This window comes from Dasypus novemcinctus, chromosome 9 (assembly GCF_030445035.2).
Source record: "Dasypus novemcinctus isolate mDasNov1 chromosome 9, mDasNov1.1.hap2, whole genome shotgun sequence".
Lineage (NCBI taxonomy): Eukaryota > Metazoa > Chordata > Mammalia > Cingulata > Dasypodidae > Dasypus > Dasypus novemcinctus.
In genome coordinates this window covers 87,614,383-87,636,524 of record NC_080681.1, presented here as the reverse complement: position 1 = coordinate 87,636,524, position 22,142 = coordinate 87,614,383, and the positions used below count along the sequence as shown (strand labels likewise).

The following is a 22,142-nucleotide window of genomic DNA, read 5'->3' as shown; positions in this document are numbered from 1 at the left end:
TCCTTCTGAGAAGAACATGAAAGGATTGGTAAAAATATGACTATCACCAGAACAAATTCATAGCCATTAAACCTCAAATGAAGTTTTAGTGTTGGCTGGTGTGGCAGTCTTATCACATTTCCCTGGTCAAGTAATTTTTCCATTCTGCTGTGCAATTTTTTTGAAATGTATTTACAAACCATACTAGGCAGTGTTTTCATAACATTTTCTTCTCAACATTGAGCACCATCTTTCCCCTTCTTTTTCTTACTTGATGATTTTACATTGTTTCCGTTGTTCTTATGTTTAGTGAAATAAGCAGTTCGAAAAGAAACAGTCTCACCATAAATTGAGAGCATGGGTATTGCTTCAGGCTTTTATTCTACAGACTCTTAATCTTTTTCTCAAAGTATAGTCTGTGTACTTTTTGGTCCCTAAGACCCTTCAAGGTTCAAGGGTTCTGTGAAGTCAAAACTATTTTTATAATAAGAGACTTTTACTGAATTTATTTTCGTATATTGACATTGCATTAATGGTCCAAAAGGAATGATGGCCAAGCCTTTTGGCCCATTGTCTCCAAACAGGACTAGTAGTCATTGTATTCTTTACCACTACTCACCCATAGTAAAAAGCAAACAAAAAATAGCAACAACAAAAAAAAACCTGCCAGTTTCACTTAGGAATTTCTGTGATGAAGCAATACAAACTAATAATACTTTTCAGTCCCTGACTACATGACTTTTTATTTTTTTATTTTTTTATTTTTTTACATGACTTTTTAATGTTGTGTGTGACAGAATGTGAAGTATGTATAAAGCAATTCTTCATACTTAAATAGATATAATTGTATCAGCAAAAAGCCCTTGTGTGATTATTTGAGTTGAGAGTTGAACTTTTTTCTTGGAACTTCAGTTTTACTTGAAAGAAGGACCAACAGACAAACTGGTTATTTAGGCTTGGGTATTTGGGCAGACATTTTCTCCGAAGCAAATAAAGTAAACCTGTTGCATCAAGGAAAACTGACATAAGTGCTAGTGATAAAATTGTGAGATTCCAAGTGAAAATTCAGATTTTGGAAAAGTTGTATTGATGACTGAGTGCAACAGAGTCCCAGTATTTAAGGACTGATTTTTCTGATTGGTGGTGATTTTAGTTACTGTAGTTTGTCAGTGTTTGGAATATCTGTATAAAGCAGTGAACCAGTATTTTCCAAATGATGTTACACAATCATTTATTGAGTAGAAGATCCATTCAGGTAATGTTCTTACTCTTTGTAGGAGCTTTTTTTTTTTTTTTTACACTGTCAGGTACCAGGGCTCTGCCTTCTGGAGTGATTTCAGTCACCAAGTCGTCAACAGTAACATGTTCTAGTCCTTTTTTCTTAACTACCTCTTTACAGTATGCCTTCATTTGATCCTTCCAGTCACATTCAATTAATTTAGCTTTCAGCAATTCCTTAAGATACTCTTTCTCCAGTTTCTATCAACTTTTTATTAATACTCCTTTTATCTGTGCATCTTATCTTGTTAACCACCATCATCGTGGGTAAGGGCTGTCCCTTCCCAGTGATGAAATGACCCTTGTGCTGATGATCCCTACTGTACCACATTCTTCAGCTACCCAGACTTCAGTTCAATGGTTTTTAATGTTACGGTACGAAAAGTTCATCAGTATGGTTTCAAGCTCCACATTGCAACTAACCTTTAAGAAGCTACCACTTAGGGAGTTGAGATGTAGACCAAAGAGAATATCATAATAATCTGAAAAGGCTATTCAAATATTCTCTTTTCTAACTTCATTTCTGAAGTGAAAATATTCTAATACTTAAATGAAAACAGAGTACAGTGAATTGAATGCACAAAAGTAGGTATGAAAATTCTATTAAGCCAAACATGGAAAAGATTTGCAAAAATATAAAACTATGCCACTCTTAACTAAATTTTTTTCGTTTTAGCAATATCATTGATTTTCATAAAAATGTCATGTTAACAAATACTATCACTTTAAGTAATTAAAGTTTTTTTTAAGTTTTACTTCATAATGTGGTAAATAGCAATAGTTTAGCTCCTGTACACACAACTCTTTGTGGGCTTCAGTAAGTTAATAGTGGCAGTGGCTCCTGAGATCAAAATGTTTGAGAACCAGTGTCTTATTTGCTTTTATTTAAGGGAAGCTCTCCAGTTGCTCACTGGATCCCACCATGTGCTCAGAAAGGAGCTCCTATAATTTTCTGTCTGGCAGTATTACTACTCTTCCTTCCAGATCATTTTTACCCACTTTTCACTCAAGTTTGCCTCTACCATGTCACTAAAACTGTCACCCATATTCCTTAATCCAGTGGTCTTGTATCAGTCCTCCAAATTAATCCTGTCAGTAACATTTAACCCAGTTGATCATTTCCTTCCTTTTTCGCCCCTCCCCCTTCTTTTTTCAAAAAAGATTTTATTTATTTATTTATCCCCCCGCCCCCGGTTGTCTGTTCTCTCTCTTCGTTTGCTGCGTGTTCTTCTGTGACCACGTCTATCCTTATCAGCGGCATGGGAATCTGTGTTTGTTTCTTTTTTTTTTAGAAACAACTATTTCAAGGCACATTTAATTTAATATCAAGAGTGGAATACAAAAGGCCCAAATACAATGAAGGAACACATTCCCCCATTAACACCAATGATAATGCTCTTTTAACATGTGCGTATTGAATGAAAGGGGATTTAATAAATTTCACTACTAAAAAATAACGCAGTGAGTCTAATCACAGCCGATATCCTTATACAATCTAGTTCTGAAATGAATGTTTATAATGCTTCAAACAGTTTAAACCTGCAGTCTGATACCACACCTTCATGTTTGTACAGTCCTCAGTAAGATTATCTGCAGTATTAGCAATCATTCAAAGAACAAACCACTGGTTAAAATCACATTGATTAAGGCTCAATTAAGTAATATAGAGCCCCAAACTAAATGATTAAATGTATGAACTGCTCATACTGACATCTATTATTTGATTCACTCATGACTATTAAAGTTGGTTCTTAGGAAATAAAACCCTTTAAAGGCAAAATTCACCTCATTTGAGTTTTGACCCAGAAGTTCAAACAACAAGCATGAAGTCCACAGTCTTATTGGCAAAACTGATACACAGTGTCTCTAAGTCACTATGCTCAAAGTTAAGAGCGATGCATATTCCATTTTTACATTTTACTGGAATTTTACATGTTTAATTCATGATTTAAAATGTCTAGGTTTTCATTCCTCCAAATTGTCTGAAGACACAGTGTGCCACAGACTTAAGACTTGTTTCTCCCTCTATTTTCTTCAAACAGAAACATTTCTCCAGTGTCTACATGTTCTAGAAGGGGAATTTTTAGAGGTGGCCACTTCTAAGGAATAGTCCGATGCCATCAGGCCTCTGAAGCAAGGACAGGGGGAAGAGAAAAAGCTGAAACACAAGGTTCATCTGATAAGTTTTACATTAACCATTACAAGCTGGACAGTATAAGAATGTGGCTTTTTAATTTTTTAATTTTTTATTTTTTTGGCTCAAAAAGTCTGAGTCTTGGTATGGAAACGAGTGCTTGGCTGTCCCACCACAGCTTTCTTGTAGTGGGGCTGTCAGGGAAGTCTTGACTGGGGAGTATGATTTGTTTACCTATCAGGCATAAACTTCCAGGCACTCAGTTCATTTTGGGCTTGTTCCAGTTTGTCTTTAGTCTGTTCCAGTTCACCTTTCATTTTTAGGAAAAACAAGTTGATTTCTGGGTCTACCATTGTTGATCTCAGTTGGGCAACGCTAGGCTGCTGGACTTGCTTCAGGTACTGGATTTGAGTAGTACATTCTTGCATCTCTTGTTCCTTGGTGGCTAGCCTCATTATAAGGATGTTTTCCCTGTGTGCAGACTCTTGCTGTTGTTGCTTTAATTTTTCTTCAGATTCCCTTAAGCCAGTTACATCATTAGAGTTAAAATCTGTGTACTTGCCCTCCAAAGCTTGCACATATGCTTCATATTGTTTGCATCTTAGAATTAACCCATCTCGTGCCATAACTTTGAAATCTGTTTCACTTAGTCAAACCTTTTTGGGAAGAGGTTCTTCGTTGGTCATCTTGAGTCTGGGAAGACGCCGCCCGCTGCCGGCCCGGGGAGGAGGAGCAGGAGCAGTGGCCCGGACGCAGGGCCTGAGGCACCGTGGAGACACCTTCCTCCCGTAGCACAGCCCGACAGCTTCCCATGGGGCTGGGTGTGCGCCCGCAGCTGCCGAATCTGACAGGCGCGGGGTGGCGCGCACGGGAAGGTTGGAGGTCAGCCACGGAGCATTTCGGGAAGGGTGGCACGGCCGCACTCCACCCCAGCGGGGTGGGTGCCTGTGTTTCTTTTTGTTGCATCATCTTGTGTCAGCTCTCTGTGTGTGCAGCGCCATTCTTGGGCAGGCTGCACTTTCTTTTGCACTGGGCGGCCCTCCTTACTGGGTGCACTTCTTGCGTGTGGGGCTCCCCTATGTGGGGGACACCCCTGTGTGCATCAGCACTGTGCATGGGCCAGCTCCACATGGGTCAAGGAGGCCTAGGGTTTGAACCATGGACCTCCCATGTGGTAGGTGGACGCCCTATCCATTGGGCCAAGTCCGCCTCCCTCCTCTCCCTTCTTAACTTCGTTTGACTTCGTGGGATATCATTGTCTCTGAGAACTCACTGCCTTTTAAAAAAGTTTTGCTGATTTTTCCTCATCTCCCCTATGGCTAAACATTGCAAGGCTCCCAGGGTTCAATTCTAGGACCTCTTCTCTTTATCAATACTCACTAGATAATCTTCCCCAGTTTGGTCCTATGGCTTAAAACACATGACTCCCCATTTGTATTTCTAGTTCCCATACATCTCCTGAACCTCTTCTTTTCAACATCATGGAAGTCTAATAAGAACTCTTAGAATTGTCATATGTAAAAATCTGTAGCTTATTTCTCTGCTCTTCACCTACTTTTCCCTCAGTAAATGGCAGCGGCATTCTAAAATTTTTAATATATATAATTGCCTAGATTTTAATCTCTGCCATTATTTCTCTGGTTTTATAAATAAGCCTTAGGCAAGTTATTTAACTGCCTTAGTTTTTCTCTCTGTAAAGTGAGGTAATCCAACAGCCTTAACAATTAGAAAGTGGATACTTGGATTAATGTAAATGTAGGTAAAATTCTCACATGGCACAAGTAAGCGTCCATTATTATAACTGCTATGACAGGTTCCCTGGGACAAAAACATTGGCTGAGGGAGCAGATGTGGCTCAAATGGTTTTGAGCCCCTCATTCCCATATGGGTTTGGTTCCCAGTGCCTCCTAAAAACAGAAAAACAGCAAGCAAACAAATGAAAAAAGTAACTCAGGGGAGCCGATGTGGCTCAGTAGTTGAATGCTAGCTTCCCATATACAATATCGCTGGTTCAATCCACAGTCCTGGTATCTCAAAAAAAAGCATTGGCTGAAATTATCTATCTAGTCCATTAGCAAATGCCAAATTTTGTGTCCTAAATCCAATGATTTCTACTATTTGCCGGGTCCTATCCTTGATTATTTTAGTTCCCTTTTGTATTAGTTAGCTAAACGGGTGCTGATGCAAAATACCAGAAATTGCTTAGTTTTTATAAAGGGTATTTATTTGGGGGGTAGACACTTAAAGTCACAAGGCCATAAAGAATACATTACTTTCCTCTTCAGACTCTGTGTTCCTGCTTCCTCCAGTATCAGCTGTAGGTATAAGGCTTGCCTCTCTCCCTCGGGCTCCTTTCTTCCTGGGCTCAGCTGCTTTGCTGTCTTCACAAGGTTAGCTATAGACTATCAGGCTCATTCTCTTCCCAGGGCCTCTGTCATGTCTAATGGAACCTTCTCTCTTTCCTCACATATTTGCTTCTCTGTGTATTTACTTCCCAGGACTCCAGCATCAAAACTCTTCTCTGCCCTGTCTTTAATCTGTGAGTCCCCGCCCTGCCTGTGATTCCCCTGCCCTACCTGTGATTCCCCTGCCCTGCTTTTTCTCTGTGAGTCCCCACCCACCAAGGGGGCAGGGACTTGATGTCCTACTGAGGTGGCCGAATCAAAGCTTTAATCATAAATTAAGTAAGTAAAAGTTAAACCTCTGAATTTAATACAATCTAGTATGCTCAGAGGAACAGACAAGTTCACAAACATAATCCAATATCTATTTTTGAAATTCGTATAATGTCAAACTGCTACACCTTCTATCTGGCCTTCTTCCTATTCTTTTCTTATTCTGTCTTACAGTCTCTTCACACAGGTTCTACAGATAAGGTAGCTAGCATCTCCTCCTTCTCCTCCCTCCTTTATTTCCTAGTGTTCACCCCTCTTGTTCATCCCCTCACTTATGATAGCCCTAAAATGTTTTTGTTTCTCAAATACTTTAGGCAAGCTCCTATTAGGGCTTTTTTTAAACTTTTGCCTGTGCTCTGGGGTGTTCTTCCCCTTATTTATAGGGCTTGCTTCTTCCTTTCACTTCTCTTCTTCAGTTTTACTCAGTTACTCCTGTTAAATCCACAGTGCCTAGAACTATGCCTAACAAACAGTATTAGGTGCCCAAGGATTGATTGAATTAAGAAGAGGTACTTAGTATTCCTAATAACTTTGCTTCCATTAATGAAATCTAGAAATCACTTACTCTTGCCCTTTTTAACCAGATATTTTCTTCACTTAATGTATTTTTTATAGCTTTATTAAGGTGTACTTGATATAAAATATACTGTACATAATTGAAATATACAATTTGATGGATTTTAACATGTATTCACCTGTAAACTATCACCACAATCAAGATAATAAACTTGTCTATCACCTTGTTTCTTCATGATCTGCTTTTTGTCACTGGATTACTTTGCATTTTGTGGGATTTTACGTGTATTGTTTTTATATGGTTTCTTTCATTCAGCATAATGCATGTTATCACATGTATCAATAGTTCATTTCCTTTTTATGGATTCATAATGTGGATATATCACAATTTGTTTATCCATTTGGGTGTCTCAGTTTTGGGCTATTACAAATAATAAAACTGCGAAGAATATTTGTGTACAATTCTTTGTATGGGCATATACTGTCATTTCTCTTGGAATAGAATGGCTGGCTCATAGGGTAGGTGAATGTCTAACTTTCAGAAACTCCCAAACTGTTTTCTAAAGTGATTCTACCATTTTACATTCCTACCAGCAGTGTATGAGAGTTCCAGTTGCTCTACATCCTCGCCAACACTTGATGTGGTCAGTCTTTTTAATTTTAGCCATTCTAATGGGAGTGTAATGGTATCTCATTGTGGTTTTAATTTGCATTTCTTTAGTGACTAATGATGTTGAGCATCTTTTCATGTATTTATTATTAGCCATCTGTATATCTTCTTTGGTGAAATGTCCAAATTTTTTTTCGTTTTTTATTTGGTTGTCTTATTAAGTTGTAAGAGTTCTTTATATATTTAAGATATAAGTCCTTTGTCAGATATGTTTTAAATATATTAACCCCCGTCTGTGGCTTGCCTTTTTCATTTTTATAACGGTGTCTGTCATAAGCAAAAGTTTCTCATTTTGATAAAGTTCTGTCCAATTTATTGATTTTCTTTTTTCTTTTTATAGTTTGTGCTTTTTTTCTATCATATTTATTTGCCAAATCCAGGGTAACTAAAATTTTCTCCTGTATTTTCTTCTTAGAAGTTTTATGGTTTTGAATCTTACATATAGTAAGCCTTGATCCATTTCAAATTAATTTCTGTATATGGCATGAGATAAAATCCTGAGGTTCACTTTTTTTGCATGTGGATAGCCAGTTACTACAGCACCATTTGTTGAAAAGATTATCCTTTCCCCATTGAATTACCTTGGCACCTTAGTCAAAATGTCAGTTGACCGTATATGTGTGGTTCCATTTTTGGATGCTGTTGTTTCCATTTGACCTGTTTTGTTTTTATGCCCATTTCACATTGTCTTTACCTTGAAATCACTGCCTCTTGATCTATTTACCCAAATGTTTCTGTATGTAATTTTTCTTTTAGCTAGCATAACTTGCTCTATGAATGTATGGTTTCTTTTTCATGTGTTGCTTAATTAGCAAGTGTATATTTATAGTAGTAATATATTATAGGTTTTGAGTGTAAATAAGCCTTTAAGAAAAAATATTCTAATCAAGCTTCTGAGAATGTTGCCTTTGAAATTTCTTTCGGTTTTGCAGTGGTATGTGTGAGTTAGCCAGGCCTTGCTAGAGCAGTTCAAACATTTTTTAAAATTAACATATTATGGTTTTGTAGTGTCTTTTGAAAATGTTGATTTAAACTTTTTTTAAAAAAAAAAAAAAACAGTGTTTGACTATTGAAAAAAAATTTATTTTGCAGTCTGGATGTGGATAGTGAAGCTAAGAAATTATTGGGTTTAGGACAGAAACATCTGGTCATGGGGGATATTCCAGCAGCTGTCAATGCATTTCAGGAAGCAGCTAGTCTTTTGTAAGTATTGTGTGTTTTTGTTATGATGGAATACTATGCTTCTAATAAACACTGAGTTATAAAAAGTTGTTCATGAGGGAAAAGAATGAAGAGTAAGAGTTTTTTAAAGATTTGATTGATGGCTTTTCATATAGGAGTTTATAAATATTCTAAGTTGTGTAATTGTTAACTAAAATCTAAATATCACTGAACAATTTCAATTTCAGCCTTTGATTTTCCTAAATAAGGTAGTTCGTTTTCTAATTAGGGTAACCAGTTTATCTCAGTTTGTCTGATACTTTCCTGATTTTAGTACTCGAAGTTCCTTGTCCTGAGAAACCCCTCAGTTTAAAGCAAGCAGAGATGGTTGCTCATATTAGCACAGTATTTTTCATATTTTCTTGGCTTTATCTGTTGTTGCCACTTCTTAGAAGTTGACAACAGGAGGCCACCTTTATCTTAGGGGGATAACAGGTTAGTGCTAGTGTGTCAGAGGTAATTTATTTTCCCCACAGATTTTATTACAACTCTAAAGTTGAGAGAATAAATATATAAGTTCAGGGCAGCAGATTTATCTCAAGTAGTTGAGTACCTGCTTCCCATGTACCAGGTCCGGGGTTTCAATTCCTGGTATCTCCTAAAAACACAGTAAGTGAAAAAAATATGTAAGTCCAGTCATCAAGAAATAATAGCCTTTCCCTCTGTTACATAGTTTGAGCTAGTTTCTTCTGTGAGGTATTTTTATCAATAGCAGGCAAAGGTAGGGAGGGCATGAGGCATATGGGAATCCCTAATTTTTATATGTAACATGTAATCTAAAGTTTCTTTAAAAGAAATAAGTTTTAAAAATTAACAACCAAAGGTAAATCATAGTTCCTAATTCATTAATTATATACAGTTGAGTTAAAAAGCCATTATAAAAGACATGGATATAATGAAGCTTTTATGGGCTTCAGGTTTGAGGCTCGGTATGATTAAAAAAACTTCTGCCTTCTTCTTTCCTTCTGTTTAGTAGGGTCATCTCAGACCATTCTTTTCCCAACTCCTACTTCCTCTCCCAACATGCACAACATAATTTTATTCCTGGGGAAGCGGATATGGCTCAAGGAGTTGGGTGCCTGCCTGCCATGTTGGAGGTCCCAGGGTCAGTTCCCAGTACCTCCTAAAGAAGACAAGCAAGACAGTGAGTTGGTGCGGTGAGCTGGCGCAGCACAAGGATACAACATGGAAAACACAATGAGAGACAAAACAAGCAGGGTGCGGAGGTGGCTCAAGTGATTAAGTGCTTTCATCCCACACAGGCAGTCCCAGGTTCAGTTCCCAGTGTCTCCTAAAAAGAAAATGAGCAGACAGTGACAGCACACAAGGAACAGAAACAAAGAGCAGCTGGCGAACACAGAAATGGAGGGGGGGGCGGGGAGAAATAAATAAAAATAAATGTAAAAAAATTTTTTTTTTTTAATTCTTGGATGTCTACAGAAATCTTGTCTGGTTTCAGGTCTCTGGCCTTTTTTCCCCCATTCCACCTTCATGTACTGGGGCTCTATTAGTTGATGTGCTAGGTAGGATTGGTGCCCAAATTTTACCTGATGTTAAGTAAGGCATTTTTGTATTAAAATTCATGGTTATCTTAGAATGCAAAATATATCCAAATATTTTAGATTAAGTACAAATAAGCATACTTAGGTTACTCTCCCAGGTTCATGGAGAGATCAGTGTTACCACTGTAATTAGGATGAAGCACTATTTTGCTTTGTTTTATTTTTTTAACTTTATTTTTAAGTTATTAATCTTTAAATTTTATTTAAAATTTTTTTTATTTAATTTTGGGAGGTACTGGGAGGCAGGCACTCAACTATTGAGCTACATCTGCTCCCGCATTGTTTTTTTTAGAAGTTTGTTTGACCTTGACTTGAAAGCAAGAAGATTGGCTTCCTAGAAGTCTTGTTTTAACTAAAGAATTGGAGATAAATGTCTTATACTAGATGTTAGTTTAAATCTTAGATTTTTTTTTTTTTTTTTTTTGTAGAGGTAAGAAGTATGGAGAGACAGCTAATGAGTGTGGAGAAGCCTTCTTTTTCTATGGGAAATCACTTCTGGAGTTGGCAAGGTATGTCTTTCAAGCCTCACTTTATAGGTAGGATGCTTTGTATCACCTTGATATGTTTAAAACCTTTGTCCTCATTTGGTAAGATTGTTAGCTTTGAGATTTCACATGAGCTTAAGTGAGCTTAGTTTTTCATAAGTGGACTTACTGAGGGAAACTTGTTGGGTATTTTCCACCAGAATAAAGTAAATTAAGGGTATACAAATGAGCCAAATAGAGTCATCTATTAATATTTAATCTCAGTTCTGTTAAGTTTTTGTAGTTTTGTAATCATATGTCATATGGAGCATGCTGATGATTTGCCACGAGAATCTTGTCAGGATATTACTGGCTGTGTAGAGGAATGTGAGTGGACATGAAATTTGGGAAACATTTTGGCCCTATTGTAAAGGGAATACATGCAGCCCTTGTTCATTTGACAAGAGTCAGCAGTGCTTTTTCGGTGGCTGAATGAGAGGGATATGCTTATTTCTTTCAGTTCTCTTAGAGCCATAATCTGTAATGCAACTTTCTGTCTTATAAAAAATTCTTCTAGGTTCTAGCCATCATACCTTTGGTGCTTTCTTTTTGTTCACCTAGAATGGAGAATGGTGTGTTGGGAAATGCCCTGGAAGGTGTGCATGTGGAAGAGGAGGAAGGAGAAAAAACAGAAGATGAATCTCTGGTAGAAAATAATGATAACATAGATGGTATGTGGAAATGCATGTGACATTCAAGAGACGCGGCGTAGTGTATTTCTTTCGTACAGAGAATGGAAATAAGGCTCTCCTCATCCTAGATGTTCTCTCCTAAGATGCCTGGGGTGACACCTGTATCTGGTAGAGACTGCAGTAGGAGTTAGGCAATTAATGAAATGGACAGCAGGCTTTTGTAAGAGGATAATTTCTCAAATCTAGTTATTTAAATTATTGTTTTAAATACTACTACAACCTTAATATTTTTCAGATGCAAATTTTTAAACAGTTTGCATTTCAGTTATTTTAATAGTAGTTTAGAGCCCTTCTATGTTTTTTTTTGGTGTGTGTCTAAGAGAAGAAAATTAAATGTTGATTTTTAAGCTGAGTTTCAGTTGGAGACTCAGGTGGGGATTTATAATGTTTAAAGGAGAATGAAAAGCTTGGCATCTCTTACCTTAATTGATATTTAAAATGTTCAGATAATATACCTAATTTAAGGAGCTTGGGTTGCTCTGCTAGCTGGAATTCTTCTTTTGCTTTCAGGGGGGTGGGTTGGCAGGGCAGGTAATTTTTAGGCCATCTGCTAAAATTTAACAGGCCAGGCTGTTTGAGGATTTAAAGAAAATGTATTTTTAGTTTCCATTTATGCCTTTATCATTAAACTCGAAGACATGTTTATGCTTCATGTTCTTTAACCATGTAGAGGAAGCAAGGGAAGAGTTGAGAGAACAGGTTTATGACGCCATGGGAGAAAAAGAAGCAGCCCAAAAAACAGAAGACAAGTCTCTTGCAAAGCCTGAAATTGATAAAGAACAGGAGATTGAAATGGAGAAGGGTGGAAGAGACGATATGGATGTAAGTGAGCCAGCAGAGAAGCTACAGGAAAAAGTTCAGTCAACCCCAGATCAGTTAACTGAAACCACCAAAGGGTCAAAAAGAGCAGCATCACCAGAAGGACTGAATGAAGCTGAAGTCACTTCTGGAAAGCCAAAACAGGAAGCAGCAGATACTGAAGAAGGAAAATCAGTATCTGGAACAGACATACAGGAAGAAGAGTGCAAAGAAAAAGGTCAGGAGAAGCAGGGAGAGGTATTTGTGAGCATAGAGGAGAAGCCAAAAGATGCTTCAGAAGAGCAATCTGTTGTGACTCTAGAAGATCAGGGCACTGCAGTAGAGGTAGAAGCAGAGCCTATAGACCCAACAGTCAAGCCAGTGGATATGGGTGGGAAGAAGCCAAATGAGCAGGTAGCTACCTTTGAAAAAGAACCAGGAAAGGCTGTTCTTGAGGAGCAGCTGGTAGGGCAAGAAGTGCCACCTGCTGAAGAGTCTCCAGAGGTGACAACAGAGGCTGTAGAGGCCTTGACTGTAGAGGCTGAATCAGAAGTCTCTGAGAAGCATGGAAAGGAGACCATAGTCCTCCTTCAGGATGGTGCAGTCAATGGACTGTCAGCTGCAGGAGACCAGACTCCTATTGAACCACAGATTTCTGCAGAAGGACTGACAGAAACAAAAGATGTCTCTAAAATAGAGGAGAAGGTCAGGCCAGAGCTGGTTTCTAGCCAGGAGACCAAGCTGTCCATAGAAGAGTCTGAGGCCACTGGAGATGGGGTTGAGCCCAAGATAGACCAGGAGACTTCTGAGAAATCACCTGAAGACAAAGTTCAGATGGCTGCAAATCAAGAGACTCAAGAGAAAGAAGAACAGATGAAAGAGGGTGAAGGTAACCGGGATAAGCAAGAGCTGCAGTGGGTGGAGTACATTCTGGATTTGACTCACTAATCATGGGTAAAAGTCAGCCTTCCATTCAGGATTTTCCGTCTGCCTTTGGATTGGGAAAGAGTTAAATGAAAATGGGGGACAGTTTAAAAAGGTTGTAATATGTTGAGCAAATCAAAAAGCAGCAAGTCTTCTTTAGCTGGCTTATAAACTAACGCTTTTACTAACTGCAAAATAGGCCCTCTGTTATTTCTGAGACTTGGCTAGCTATCAGTAACTCGTTGCACCATACTAGCCAAACTAAGGGGAATGGAAAAGGTGGATGAGTGGTGAGAGAGGGAAATAGTGGGCTAGGCTGGCAGAGAATGCTGAATGGATGTTCACTTGCATGCCTCTGTATTTTTAAATTTACCGTTCACATGGTTCCTTTTCTCTGCTTTAGGAAGCAGGAACAGAGCAGTAGAATCCACTAAATTGGTCCACTTAATCAGGCATGCCATTCAAATGAAGGCAGTTAACCCTTGAATCTTCTATTACCAGAGTTAAAGAATTCTGGTACCTCTAAATACTAAATGGAAAATGTTTAGAGGCTTATTCACATTAGTCGAAACAGCCAAAAACTGGGATTGGGGGGGACCAACACAAAACACCTTAACCATAGCCCTCTTGCTGTTTTCCTCTCATTTCATGCTTGCATTGGCTGCTAAAGTGAATTTTTATTACTTAAAACATTATAAAGTTTGGATGCTTTGTATAGTACTATTCTAAATGTGATTTAATTTCATCAAGATATACAAGCCTTTAATTAGTAATTCCATAATTGGCATGTCTGACTTGAGTTGTGTTATCATTTGAGGATTCTACTGTCTATAGGGATCATCTAACATTGGCGTTAATAACCACAGGTATAGTTCCATTAATTGTTAAAACTTTGTGAAATTGCCAGACTATGTCAAGAATTCTCTTAAGTTCTAGAGTTTTGAAGATTCATCATCAGTATTTGCAGAAAGTTTCCAGTAACTTTCCTTTACCTATGTGCAGGTCCCTGCACTCCAGCCACCACAGGCATGGTAACCAGAAGTGAATTGGCTAAATGGTAGGACCATTGTGCTACTTCTTAGGCTAGCAATTCTTTATGGAAAAAGCATAGAACTGAATTCCTCAGTGTTTATTCTAAACTCCCATGTCTTGATTTTTAATGATGGTGACCAAGGACAGTAAAAAAGCTCCGGTTGGCTCTTCAAAATTGGACCTTAAATGATAAGATAAAGCAGGGGTATTATATTTCCCATAGTTTGTTCAAAACTGTTCAGTTGTATCACAAGTAAAAATTGTTAGACCTCTCTCACATATATCTGATTTGAAAATAACACTTCATGATAGATAGTATTAGTCCATTTATAAGGATGAGAAAATTGAGGCTTAGTGGTTACGTGACTTGTTTAGGGTCATACTAAAATCCAAACCTACCTTTGATTCAGGAATATACTGTTTATCCCAAGCTACCACACATTGAGGAAGGTAACTTTTATCCCCTGCCTTCTACCCATACCTGTCATGAAAAATTTCCTGGTCACTCATTTAAAAAAAAATTTTTTTTTTTTTTTTTTTAAACAAAATCTTCAGTCAGATATATTTGATGTTTTTAGTATTTTGTGCTCAAGTACTATTCTACTTATAATGAAGGTACTGCTTTCCATATTTTTCTAATGAAGAAATGGCAAAAGCACCATAGTAATTTGCCATAGTCATGTCATAGGAGGGCTAGGATACCCATACTGTCTGATTTTAGGGCCCAATTTCTTACTTTCTAGGTGTTAATCCTCTATCTGGCAATACACACCTTAAAAAATCTTGCATGTAGTTTTCTCTTCATTTAAAAATTAAAACCCTATATCCTACCACCCTTTGTCCTTTTATATTCTTCTGGGCTGTCAATATTCTTAATAAAGAATGGGCCAGCTCTTTCTAATTGTCATTCTCTATGTCATTGGTAAGTGAATAAAAATTTGAAAATGTTGGGCATAAAGTTTGACCATGCTCAGATGAACTGTACTGACCAATCTTTAGTGGTTACCTGACTTTCCTGTGAGTGTGCTAGAATAACCAAAGAATCAGCAGATGACTCACAAAGATTGCCTTTTCTTTGCCTTTAAAAGTCGTGCTTTGTATGACTCTATGACCATATTGTTTTGAAGAGGCTACAAACCCAGAGAAATGTTATAAAAAAGCTTGGGAAATAGTGGGTTTAACAGACCTCTTAGTACATCAGGGTATTCCCATTAATGGCTGGATACAGGTTGTCAGGTTGGGGAATTATGTTTTAAAGTAATATCTTTCTCACTAACCTATCTTCTACCATTTCATGAAGGTAGTGCAGTTTCCTCAAGAGAAAAGGGTATTCTTTTCAATTGATAGTAAGAATTTTAATTTAAAGTTTGTTGTAATACTCCAAAGAGTTAGATGTCATCTTCTAGCATTCTAGTATAATGGGTAGGGACAGATACCAAATAATTAAGAATAATATAGAATAGCAACTTAATAATAACATTTTGTCTAGTTTTTCTTGAAATTGGTAAGATGCCATGTTTATATTTTTGAATCTGTTAGAAATACCTAGCTCCACTTCAGCTGTGTTCTAATATTCTGCTGGAAGATGGGCTCCATTATTACAGGCAGAGTGGTTTGTTTCCCACAGACCACAGGGAATTTGGACATGGAACAGTAATGATGTTGGTAATGGCTCAGGTAATTATATCTCAGAAGCATTGAATTTAATAGTCAATAGGAGAAGAGTGAGCCACTTGCTAAAACAAAGTTTGTTTGCTATAGAGGTTGACTAACTTGGAACTTTCAACCAGCTCTCAGAAGATTTCTTTTAGTTTGCTTAGGAATTTGTAATATATAAAGTCTCTTCATGTTCCACATCTTAAAACAGTTGCTAGACAGAAAAAAGCACTTTAACATGATTACATGGCTCAAAAGCCTAATTGCCGTTTACATTCTCATAGTAGGCTGTTAGGACTTCAAATTTAAGATCTTTGCTGGTGTTTAAATGCTTAGTGATAGAGGGCAGCGGTAGGCACACTATAACCAACTTATTAATTATATCAAAAAGCCCATTTTAATCACCTGACATTCTGACTAAGCCATCTTATCAGTGAAAGTGTACCAATTAAGTGCAGAGCCATTTATCAGGGGTCTGTCCTTATAGGCAATTAACTTGTGAGTATATGCCAATATGATGAAATACATTGTCAGTGTGACTGCAAATTTAAAAGGAATCATTAACAAGTTACCAGTGTAAAATAACTGGTTGTGTGACACTGCTTACTCAAATTCTTTGTGTGCTAGGAGCTGGCTGGAGTTCGTGGCATGCTCATTGGTGAGAGTTGCTAAAGCTATGCTTTTCTTTCCACAGTTTTATTGTGGGAAAGCTAGTCTCTTGAGCATTCTTGCTCTAAGTGGACTGGAATAACTTAATTCTTGGTTCTCAGGCTATTAATATTGCCTAAAAAGTAATCTTGTGGCCTAAAGACACAGTGATTGAGGCCTCTATGGAAGCTTTTAGCTAATAAATAATAAGCAATAGCTAAGTAGCTGATCTGTCATGATCTGAATTATACAGACTGACTTTTATTAAAGAAATACTTAGCCTTTTGATCATTGAAGGTTCGATTTGTGGCTCTTACTAGGATACACATATTCTAAGTCTAGATTAGATTTGAATTAGACTGTAACCACTGACTATATCCTGTTCAGAAAACTGACTTGGATTAGCATCTGACTGTCCTTTCTCAGATTACAGTTCATTGACAGATGTCTGATGGAATCTCTAATGAGTCAGAAAATAACATGTATTCTAAATATTGAGGAATTTTTGCTTACAGAAACTGAAGGCTCAGAGGAGGAGGATAAAGAAAATGACAAGGCTGAAGAAACGCCAAATGATTTAGTTGTTGGAAATAAGGTAAATTATTTTTTACGTATACCATTGTCTGCTTTCTTATTGTAGGACTGTGGCATACTAGTATAAGTATGATTATTATACACAGCTCTTTCTCTGTTTAGGGATTGGGGGACCCTTTATTCATGCTTAATGGACAGATCCATTTGATCCCAGGGAGTCCTGTCCATTAGGGCAGATTAACATCTCATTGATTTAAGGTTTTAGTATGGAAACTTTGTAGAGACCCATTCTGTCGGTTTTAGGGGAAAAGCCCAAAATTCTAATCCTATGTCAAAGTTTTCTTTTGTTTTCTTTTTAAGACACTTAAAAATATACATTTAGATTTGTAATCTAAAGATGCCTGTCTTGTACTTCTGCCTAATATCAATTATTTGGATATACTTTAGTCTCTTCAAGAAAATGAAGAGGAGGAGATTGGGAACCTAGAGCTTGCCTGGGATATGCTGGATTTAGCAAAGATCATTTTTAAAAGGTAAAACTCTTGGTGCTTTTAGGTTCAGGATGGGAGTGTGGTGATTGAAAGTAGAAAGCAGGTAGGGTTAGACAAAGTGCTGTTACGGTTTCTGACCAACTTTCCTTCTTTTAGGCAAGAAACAAAGGAAGCTCAGCTTTATGCTGCACAGGCACATCTGAAACTTGGAGAAGTTAGCGTTGAATCTGGTAATACATTTTCAATTTTACTTTCCTCTAAAACTCCCCAACCTTACCCCTGACTCCAAATTTCTTCCTTTAATATCCAGATAAAATTGATCATAAGTTGTGGGCAGCTGTCTTTGGGATTCCCTGTGTGATCCCTAGAACAATGAACAGTTATTCTAAATCATACTTTATTGAGTCTTTCAGTAGGTTTTGTTAGACATTTTGACGTTCTTTATAGACAGGTATCTTTGGAGATGCTACAAAGAAACATGAAATGTAAAATGGGGAAGAATTCTTGCAGAATGACTCTCAATTTTAGAAGTACTTTATAGTAAATGCTGTCTGTTTACTTGCTGTTCCTTTCCCCTTTTAGAGAATTATGTCCAAGCTGTGGAGGAGTTTCAGGCTTGCTTAAGCCTGCAAGAGCAATACCTAGAAGCCCATGACCGTCTCCTTGCAGAGACCCATTACCAGCTGGGCTTGGCCTATGGGTACAACTCTCAGTATGATGAGGCAGTGGCACAGTTCAGCAAATCTATTGAAGTCATTGAGAAGAGAATGGGTGAGTGATCACAACCATTTGCTTCATGATCATCTATGGATCCAGCAATTGACAAGGTTTAAAAAAAAAAATGGATCCTTTTGTGGTAACTGTTAATTACTGATCACTTGAGCCTGTTCTTTGTAGCTGTACTAAATGAGCAGATGAAGGAAGTCGAAGGATCAACGGCTGAATATGAGAAAGAAATTGAGGAGCTGAAGGAACTGCTACCTGAAATTAGAGAGAAGATAGAAGATGCAAAGGAATCCCAGCGTAGTGGGAATGTAGCTGAACTGGCTCTGAAAGCGACTCTGGTTGGTTCAATTTCCTTTTAAAGTTTTGAAAATGGCATGTTTGGTACTGTTTAAGGCATCATGGGATTAGTGCTTCCTTCGCTAGGATCCTTAGTCATGACTTGGTTTCCAAGGAGTTGTTAGTCAGGAGATGTGAGAGCTCAGCTACTGTTCTTTCAGATAGTATAGTGATTAAGAGAATGCTCTGGAGTGTTTTTAATTCCATCTCTGCTGTTCCTTTATGTGTGACTATGGGCAGATTACTTAACATTTTTCTGGCTTTGTTGACTGATCTGTAAAATGGGAATAATAGAATGTATTTGTGAAATACTTTTGACAGTACCCAACAAATAGTAATTTCTAAACAATTGTAAACTATTATTCCCATCTCTGAATATTCCTGTATAGATTAGTGAGGCAGAGTGCTTTTAACCCCAGGTTGCCTGGCTCTCTCGAATGCTGAAATGTCAAGGAGTTTTTTTCTCTAGCAGGTGATGACAGGATACAGAAGGTTTAGTTCTGTTCTACACTCTGCCTATGCTGGGGTTGGTAATCCTATGGAGGTCCCTAGCATTTCAGGTCTTAATCACTTGCTTGGATGGTGGGTACCTGTTGTAGGACTATGGGCCCTGGGTTCTATTCCTGGAATCCACTTGGGTTTGTCACCTCTCACCAGGTGGAAAGCTCTACTTCAGGTTTCACTTCTAGTGGAGGAGGCTCTTCAGTCTCTATGGTGAGTATTCAGATGATTTTTATCACTTAACATTAGGCCTTGAGTGTCTCATATATGGTTTGTACATTACTAATAAAGGCTTCCTTTTTGACAGATTGCCAGCAGAAAGCCAACAGATGGTGCTTCTTCATCTAACTGTGTGACTGATATTTCCCACCTTGTCAGAAAGAAGGTAAACCTATATGCAGTGCCTATTTTCCAGTCTGCTTTTTAAAAATGATACATGAGGAATATCTTTCTCACAAAAACTCCAAATTGCTGTTACAATAGGTTGTAGACACTGTAGGGTTTGTGAGGGTATGTGAGTGAAGATAGTGCTCACTAGTACACCTTTTCTAGCAGGCTCTCCTGGCTTCGTTCAGCCAAGGACTATCAGGAAAGCTGCTAAGGAGGATTGGCTTGCTAGGTCAGCCCGTTTTAGGAGGCTTGGCAGGTTTTTTTGACAGTAGTTATTCAGCAGCAGACCTTAACTCCTGCTTATTTTCCTGACTCAAGCACAGGAGTTGTCCCCTTGTTATCCCTTTGGCTAGGGAGAAACCCTTAAAGGAGCTTGAATCACGGTGTTCAGGATCTTTCCACCACAGGGTTAAGGAAATGTTTTGTAGTTAGATAACATTGTTTTGCTTTATAAAAGGATTAAGCCCTTTTCGAAGTCTTCACAATTATATCTTTAGAGGAAACCTGAGGAAGAGAGCCCCCGGAAAGATGATGCAAAGAAAGCCAAACAAGAGCCAGAGGTGAATGGAGGCAGTGGGGATGCTGTCCCCGGTGGAAATGAAGTTCCAGAAAACATGGAGGAGGAGGTGGGCACTTTAGCAGGGGTTGACCACCTGCTTCATTTCTTATTCTTGGGTCTAGGGGAAACTAGTCCACCCAATTGCATGTTCCTCACTTGAAGTTTGGATTGCTTGAGTGCAACCCTCACAAAAGCAATGACTGCTGCAATTTGGTTTTGGAATTTCAGACATCTCCTTGACAAATAGCCTATGAGCCATACACGCCCCTCTAATAAATGCCTGAGAAAGTGCTTGATTGGAAAGATCATTGGACCACTTCTGTGTGCTCCTTTCCATGAATATTGGGTCTGTCAGCCCTATTATCTCAGAATTCAGGAAACTGTGTTCACTTCCTCTGAGTCCTGCTTAGTTTTGTAAGATGCAATGGCTTAAACTAAGGTTATTTATGCCTAGGCTCTCTTGTCTTCCAGGCTGAGAATCAGGCTGAAAGCCGGGCAGCAGTGGAGGGGACAGTGGAGACTGGAGCTACAGTTGAAAGCACTGCATGTTAAGTGAGGGAGCAGAGCCTTCCTTCTGAGGGAAAGTGTTTTTGTATATAATGTATTTTTTCACTTTTGGGGATTCTTTTTGTATAACTTCAATAAAGATTGTAAGCAAAGGTTGAGGCTTTGATGTTTTTTTCCTGAATATTGACTGAATCTGTGCCTTGGAGCACTCCAGGTTTTATATAGTGGCCAAAGGTACACCTCCTTCCCCCTTTCTGTACTGATCTCTGTGCTGGAAGTTCGTCAATCTCCATTACTCTGTCTAATGTGAAGGTGACGAGATCAAGTGTGGCTTTAGGCCCCTCATCTTCCAGTGGTGCTATATTTTTTCCAGTTCTAAATACTTGACTGACTCCATCTGTCTCGTAAACTTTCAGTGGTGCTTTCTCTGGATGGGGGCTATGAAGACCAGACATGAAGATCTTGCTCTCTGGATGATGGACTTTGGCTGTGGACAGATAGTAGTCTCTAGCCAGGCCTTTGGTGGTAGCTGTCTTCTCCCTACCTAGTCTTCAACTGGGGACATAATCCTGGCCTGGAAAAAAAATGAAGAAAACTGGAGGCAAATGATTGATCTCTGAGAAAAATAGTCTATTTAATTGCAGAGAGTTTGAGCTCTGGTTTGAAAGCTGAGGAGCTGTGATGGGCATTTTGGATATGGTTGGAAGAATCTTTGTGGGATGCTCACTGGTTTTCTGTATTGGAAGGTTGAAGTATATCCATGCTTGGAATTGTTAACCTTATCTACAGTTGTGTTTTCTCAAATAAAAATGCTAAAAGGTTCGTGGTCTGGACTTGTGTTTAAGGATCTTACACTGGGATTCTGGTCTTTCCAGAACTCAGCGGTACGTGGGATTGAAAAGCAGAAACTGAGCTAGCAGTTCCGGATGTCTAGTCTCAGGGTGCTGATGCCATCCCCTGGACCTTCACTGATGTTCCGGAGACCCTGGCTGATTTGCCTCTGACCATAGATTGAAACCCTGCTACAGAGTGGCTGCTATTTAAATTCCAAAGAAGAGGTTGCCCAAGGGGATTTTATTTAATCATTCTGACACCCACAGAGCTACTTTGCCCAAGATATAATAAGTTAGAACTGCTCTTTTAATATCCTATGTTGAATGAAGGGGCTGTGGTGATCCATGTCAACCCAATTTTTCAGTTTATTTTTGGTTCTCAAAATAATAGGATTGGGGAACAGGAACAGATGTGGATCAAGCAGTTGAGTGCCTGCTTCCCACATGGGAATTCCCGGATTTGGTTTCCGGTGCCTCCTGAGAGCTGGTGAGGCTTGGTGGTTGAGTGCTGGCTTCCCACACATGAGGTCCTAGGTTCAATCCCCAGGCCTGATACCTCAAAGGAAAAAACAAGGAAATGGACTTTTCTGGACATGTTGGTAACTCATGGCTGCAGTCTTTGGCTTATCTTGTAGGACTGAGCTTCCTTCTTGAAGACACCTTTGTATTGGATATAAGGTTCTGTGGCTTTTTTGGGGGGTCAGGCCATTTGCGATCATGGCATACTTGTTATGACTAGTTAGTTCCAGGCCCCTGACGTCCTTTGGTTGGCCTTGTGGTCTGGGGCCAGGCCCTATTATTTCAGGTAGCTCTCACTTGGGAGGAACTTCATTAGGCTGGGGGCATTCCCTGGATGTTGTAACACATACAAGGCTATACAGAAGCTCCTTGATTTTGGGGAGCCCAAGTACCTGGAAAGCTTCCTGGAGTAAGTTCTGGGGAAGCTGAAATTTGAA

General features: G+C 38.6%; 2 protein-coding genes across 15 annotated transcripts in view; one reads left to right on the top strand and one right to left on the bottom strand.

Annotated features, from left to right (window-relative positions):
• Positions 1-21,175, top strand: part of NASP (nuclear autoantigenic sperm protein) — a 47,318-nt gene extending 26,143 nt beyond the window's left edge. For 2 of the 9 annotated variants that reach the window (XM_058303669.1, XM_058303670.2), the window contains exons 3-15: positions 8,345-8,455; positions 10,464-10,544; positions 11,121-11,230; positions 11,922-12,938; positions 16,825-16,904; positions 17,291-17,376; positions 17,491-17,564; positions 17,917-18,105; positions 18,232-18,398; positions 19,054-19,110; positions 19,205-19,282; positions 19,785-19,913; positions 20,770-21,175. In XM_058303669.1, coding sequence (XP_058159652.1) covers positions 8,345-8,455; positions 10,464-10,544; positions 11,121-11,230; positions 11,922-12,938; positions 16,825-16,904; positions 17,291-17,376; positions 17,491-17,564; positions 17,917-18,105; positions 18,232-18,398; positions 19,054-19,110; positions 19,205-19,282; positions 19,785-19,913; positions 20,770-20,901 — 2,311 coding nt within the window. In that variant the 3' untranslated portion in view covers positions 20,902-21,175. Of the gene's footprint in view, positions 1-7,176; positions 7,227-8,344; positions 8,456-10,463; positions 10,545-11,120; positions 11,231-11,921; positions 12,939-16,824; positions 16,905-17,290; positions 17,377-17,490; positions 17,565-17,916; positions 18,106-18,231; positions 18,399-19,053; positions 19,111-19,204; positions 19,283-19,784; positions 19,914-20,317 lie in introns of all 9 variants that reach the window. The other 7 variants (XM_058303671.1, XM_058303673.2, XM_071217474.1 and 4 more) reach the window with 6 other exon arrangements.
• CCDC17 (coiled-coil domain containing 17) overlaps positions 1-22,142 on the bottom strand; it is a 31,944-nt gene that overhangs the window by 5,706 nt on the left and 4,096 nt on the right. For 3 of the 6 annotated variants that reach the window (XM_058303674.2, XM_058303680.2, XM_058303675.2), the window contains one exon: positions 10,464-21,735. In XM_058303674.2, the coding sequence (XP_058159657.1) occupies positions 21,566-21,735 (170 nt within the window). In that variant the 3' untranslated portion in view covers positions 10,464-21,565. Of the gene's footprint in view, positions 1-2,558; positions 9,072-10,463; positions 21,743-22,142 lie in introns of those variants that run through there. The other 3 variants (XM_058303679.2, XM_058303677.2, XM_058303676.2) reach the window with 3 other exon arrangements.